We start from the raw sequence: 6,000 nt of genomic DNA on the forward strand, positions 1-6,000 counted from the left end.
TATTTCTAATACGAACCTAGCACTTTTCGTTGTCAAATCATAACCGAATCGTATAAATGTGACTTTGTGGATCATGCACAACTCATTACTGGGAATACAGGAAATTATAGGTTTTCCAAATCGACCAGGACATCAGTTGATTTGTTGTACTAGATCAACCAAGACTGCAATAATGTCTGAAGTATCGAAATATGTCCAATCAGATTCAAAGTGTCTATGTCTAATCATGCATGATCTATTTCCGAGTAAACCAGATGTTCAAAATTCTTCAAATCGTCCTGGAGTTCAGATAATTTGATCTACTAGATCAACCGAGATTGGGACAATGTCTTTAGTATCGAAATATTTCCAGACAGATGCATAGTGTCTATGTGGATCATGCATGAACTATTGTCATGTATACCAGATGTTTTAAGTACTCCAAATCGTTCTGGGCCTCATAGTCTAGTCACTAAAGGCACGGTATTACTAAACCGGAGGCGGCGGGTTCGATTCCCGGTCCGGTCGAGGGAATCTTTCGGGCTGGAAATTTTCTCGACTTCTCTGGGAATAGAGTATAATTGTGTTTGCCACACAATACACAAATTCATGCATTGGTATTGGCATCGAAAGCTCTCAATTAATAACTTTGAGAGTGCATTTAGAACACTAAGTTGAGAGCATGCAATAAGCTAATATGCACTAATCAATAAGCTTGAAATGCGAATAAGAAGAAGAAGAAATCGTTCTGGAGTTCAGATGATTTATTCAACTAGATCAACCATGACTGGGATGAAGTCTGTAGCATCAAAATATGTCCAAACAGATTCATAGTGTCTATATGGATAATGTTTAATTATTTCCCCGTATACCATATGATCTACTTTCTCCAAATCGTCCTGCAGTTCAGATGATTTGTTTTACTAGATCAACAAACACTAGGATAATATCTGTAGTATCGAATATCGATTTGGAAATCCTAAAACATTTGGCATGATCCACATAGACACTGCAAATTTGTTTGGGCATATTTCGATACTACAGATATTGAATTAGTCTTGGGTGATCTAGTAGAAAAATAACCTGATCTACAGAATGATTTCAGAACCTATAACATCTTGTATACGTAGGTCGTATAGGTCGGGTACAATCTATATAGACACTTTGAATCTGTTTGGACATATTTCGATACTACAGACATTATTGTAGTCTTGGTTGATATAGTAGAACAAATCAACTGAACTCCAGGACGATTTGGAGAACTTAGAATATCCGGTATACATGGCAATTACTCGCTTATATACGTTTCGTTTATGATTTGACAACGAAAAATGCTATGTTCATATTGGAAAAAGACCTCAGGGAATTTCCGATTATTTACAGGGTGTTTGGTTTGAACCGGTAAAAAATGGAGAGCCAAATGAACAGCAAAATTGAAGACAGCAAAATAATCCGGGACGGAAAGGTTACAATGAATTCCACATTTTTTGTGACAGCACATCAGTCCCTTCGCGATTTTCGCGACATCATTTAATGTTTCCGCAATATTCTGCGACTGAAAGTTCAAATCCGCGACAAATCCGCGAAAATCGCGAAATCCGCGAAATTCGCGAAATCCGCGAAATTCGCGAAATCCGCGAAATTCGCGAAATCCGCGCCTGTTGTAACAGCCCTGGATTTCATTAAAATTTCAACAAAACTTCGTTACAAATATTTTTTAATTGTTTTGATCCTCCTACTAACTTCTATACACTATCTCCGGATGCTCTGAGTTTTTGAACTTCCATGGAGTTCAAAACTGCTAAATAACCTCACTTTGAGGCTGTCGAAAATTATAGATTTTCCTTTCCTATTCTAGGATTCCTTTGGAATTGCATCAACTTCAGGTTCAGATTCCTTTCGAATTATTATCACAATACTTTTGACATTTATGTCAGAATTCCTTAGAACTTCTTGTCAGCATTGCTTTGGAAGCCTTGTCAAAATTTATTTGGAGTGGTGGAGTTTTTTTTTATAGTTTTTTGGAATTATCCTCTGAATCCTCGTAGAATTCTTCTCAAAGATTCTTTGAAATTCTCCTGAATATTTCCTCACAATCCCTTGGAATTCAAGATTACCATGTAATTTTACTTATAACCTTGTATGCACCTCGAGGTTTCCTCACAAAGCCTTTGAATTTCTTTTTAGAATTACTTTCTAGTCTCCTCGGAATTTCTTAAGATTACTTTCCAGAATTCCTTAATTCTCATGGAAATTGCTTTGTATTTTTTTCTGTAAATTCATCCAAGTTCAAAACAGAACCCGGTTTCTAAAAGAATTTCTTATTACAATCTTTCACTTTCCAAAATTCAACCTCGTTCAGCATAGTATAAGCTGGATAATTTTCATAAGTAAAGGGTGATACGGTCAAAATTTGGTCAATATCAACTTGACGTATTTCTTTCAATTTTGCATTTAAAAAACCTGAACACCCCTCATTTTGAAGGTGTGTGTGTGTAGAATGTTGCTCCTATTTTGATTTTGGAATTCACTCTTCAGTTGTCAAAATGCCGTCCAAGCAAGAAGAGCAGCGTATCAAAATTTTGCTCGCGCATCGCGAAAATCCGAGCTACTCGCACGCAAAGTTGGCAAAATCGCTAAAAGTTGCCAAATCAACCGTTACAAATGTAATTAAAGTGTTTGGGGAACGTTTGTCGACAGCCAGGAAGTCTGGATCGGGGGGAAATCGAAAACCGGAAGCCGCTGAGACGACAAAGAGAGTTGCCGGTAGTTTCAAGCGAAACCCTAACCTCTCTCTCCGAGATGCCGCAAATAAGCTGGGTGTATCGTCTACAACCGTGCATCGAGCCAAAAAACGAGCCGGACTATCGACTTACAAGAATGTAGTGACTCCAAATCGCGATGATAAACAAAATACGACGGCCAAAGCGCGATCCCGGAGGCTGTACACGACGATGCTGACGAAGTTTGACTGCGTGGTAATGGACGACGAAACCTACGTCAAAGCCGACTACAAGCAGCTTCCGGGACAGGAGTTTTATACGGCAAAAGGAAGGGGAAAGGTAGCAGATGTTTTCAAGCACATGAAACTGTCAAAGTTCGCAAAGAAATATCTGGTTTGGCAAGCCATCTGTACCTGTGGCTTGAAAAGCAGCATTTTCATAGCTTCCGGGACTGTCAACCAAGAAATTTACGTGAAAGAGTGTTTGAATAAACGTCTGCTGCCTTTCCTGAAGAAACACGGTTGTTCCGTACTGTTTTGGCCGGATTTGGCATCTTGCCATTACGGTAAAAAGGCCATGGAGTGGTACGCCGCCAACAACGTGCAGGTGGTTCCCAAGGACAAGAACCCTCTCAACACGCCAGAGCTCCGCCCAATTGAGAAATACTGGGCTATTGTCAAGCGGAACCTAAAGAAGACCAAAAAAACTGCTAAGGGCGAGCAGCAGTTCAAGGCAAACTGGCTTTCTGCGGCGAAGAAGGTGGACAAGGTGGCTGTACAAAATCTGATGGCAGGGGTCAAGCGTAAGGCCCGGCAATTCGGATTTGGAAAAGCGGAAGCCTAACTGAATATTTTTCCTGAATTTTATACTAATTGAACTTGAAAAAGAAATTTAATTTGATTTTTTAAATAAACGATTTCACCGATTTACACGCGTTTTCCCTTGACCAAATTTTGACCGTATCACCCTTTATGTAGCTCGGAAAACTTCGTTAATCTTAATGAGACCTTGGTAATTTTTCGAGATCTCCCACTTCAAAATATTATATTAATTTTAGAGCTCAGAAAATCCGTTACAGTTTTCTAGATAAAATATATTTAATGATTTGTGAATCTATTGTTTTTACGATCGAAAAAAAATGTTGTTATTGATGTAATGCATTTTGTGGAAAATCGCTGAATAGAAAATCGCTCCATTAGCCCTTTTGGCCATACTCTTACAACGGCGCTGAGTGTCGTCCGCTTTTTATGAAGAAACTTGCAACATTGCCCACCATATGTCTTCAGCTGAGAACCACTAAACTAAATTCCTTTAGGGAACAAATACTGCTACTTACGATTCGGAGAAGTTTCCCTACTGGAATGTTTACTTTCGGCTGATAGCGATTTAGGCAATACTTTTAATGTGTCCATGTAGATCTGAAAAGAGATAATATGCACTTATGAACGTTACTGAATATCATTTAGATAGGGCTCCTAAAGTTATGAAAAAATCCCTATGAAACATAGGGTCGGAAATGACTGCTAAGTGAGTTATTCAACAATTTATGTTTTTTTGTATTGCCATCTTTGGTTAGCTATATTTTTTTAATCTCAATGTGGTTTTCTGATTTCAACATACCAAATGAAAGATTAAAGTCTTAGCTATCAATACTCTTTGAAAAAGAACTCGATTAAAGTTAACTATCATACATTAAAATTGAAAAGTATGTTGAAAGTACCAAAAAAAACTGGTAAAATTTCATACAGTTTAATGTTTTTGATTTGAAAATTTTCATTTCTGTTTATTTAGTTGTTCTACAAAACATTTTCCATGCAGTTCCCTAGATTTTGTGACTACGCACATGAAAATTTCGTAGAATGTTATTGTAAATGTTTAGCTACATTCTTAACTTTTGATTACCGCACATCTCCTGCGCCGAAAGAAAACATAACTGCGGAGATGTTTCGCGGTATCGAATATTGCTCAGTCTCAGCAGAAAACACAACGAGAGACACCGAATCAGCGAATTCTGAGAGCGGAAGGGAGAGAAGTAGGTAGTAATTTTTACCGAGTTTTTGAATCGCGGAACTCTTCGGTAAAATTGAAAAATTTGTGAAAAATTCAAAGTTGAGAAAATGTGTTACGAAATTTTCGGATGTAACACAAGCTGGCGCTTTTGATTTAAAATTTATATGGGGATATTGATTGTAATGTATGGTGAAATAATATTCCTTCACTCTATTGTGCATAGAACTGGTGCAGCACATTCGATTTAGCTCAGAATTTCACCGCACGTACCTTAATCTATAAGAAACAACTTTGCTGAAGACAGCATCACGATTTAGTATTATGGAGATATTAATTAATAATGTGCATTCAGCTCGTATATTGCAGTTTAGGCAAGGTATCAACATCAACCACGTATTACCACTAAAAATAAAAGTTCATATTTTCCACCGGCCAACATCCAGGCTCGTGTCTTTTGGTGCTATAACCACTATCTGAATGTTTCAGCTCTTTTTGACGTTACACGGGCTGGTGCTTTTGGTTTAATGTTTATATAAGAGATTTGGTTGAAATTTGCATATACAAAATGCTCATATACATACATTCAAATGCGAATATATCAATAAAATTAACTTGATCCATGATGCAATCTTCAGCAAAGTTGTTACTCATTAATTGAACTAGGTACAAGTTTTGAAAATCTGAATCATATCGACAATAAGGAAACTTTTTTATGATCGATAGAGTGTATGAGAGTTATTTTTTCATGTATTTTATCCAAATGCCCCATATACAATTCAAACTAAAAGCGCCAGCTCGTGTTGCATCCGCCAGCATTAAAATGTCTTCATTTTTAACATATATTGAGAATGGCACTCTTGCCCCGGGTGGCCTTCTTGTCCCTAGTTATTCTAAACCGCAAAAACTTAAACGACTCAAGGTGACAGTTGATTGAATCCACAAATGATGGCCCCTTTTTATTATCGGTACAGTTGAAAACCGGAAAACCTTACGATTTTACTCTTGTTCTGTACGTTAAACATAGTGTCGGACATAGTGCGCTGTATTCGCACAATGATGCGTTATAACGCGCACTTTGTCCGACGTTAGGTTTATTGTACGATTCTGTGACACTACCCCCAATGTCACTACCCCGAACGCCGTTACCCCGAATGTCCTACTACCCCGAATGGCCATTACCCCGAATGCCCTACTACCCCGAATGGCCATTACCCCGAAAATAAGACAAATGGAAGAACAGCAAGGGATCAAAAGAAGGGTACATTTTTTTAGAAAGAAATTTTGTTTT

At 37.8% G+C, this 6,000-nt stretch overlaps 1 protein-coding gene across 2 annotated transcripts in view; it reads right to left on the bottom strand.

Annotated features, from left to right (window-relative positions):
• The window catches only part of Dmtn (transmembrane and coiled-coil domain 2 protein Dmtn), a 215,369-nt gene extending 211,240 nt beyond the window's left edge, over positions 1-4,129 (bottom strand). For both annotated transcript variants that reach the window (XM_065235981.1, XM_065235980.1), the window contains exon 1: positions 4,039-4,129. In XM_065235981.1, coding sequence (XP_065092053.1) covers positions 4,039-4,114 — 76 coding nt within the window. In that variant the 5' untranslated portion in view covers positions 4,115-4,129. The remainder of the gene's footprint in view (positions 1-4,038) is intronic.
• Positions 4,130-6,000: the final 1,871 nt, after the last annotated feature.

The sequence above is a fragment of the Ochlerotatus camptorhynchus genome, unplaced genomic scaffold (genome assembly GCF_037179485.1).
Source record: "Ochlerotatus camptorhynchus isolate MF236.1 unplaced genomic scaffold, CSIRO-AGI_Acam_v1.1 ptg000511l, whole genome shotgun sequence".
In the NCBI taxonomy this organism is placed as follows: Eukaryota; Metazoa; Arthropoda; class Insecta; order Diptera; family Culicidae; genus Ochlerotatus; species Ochlerotatus camptorhynchus.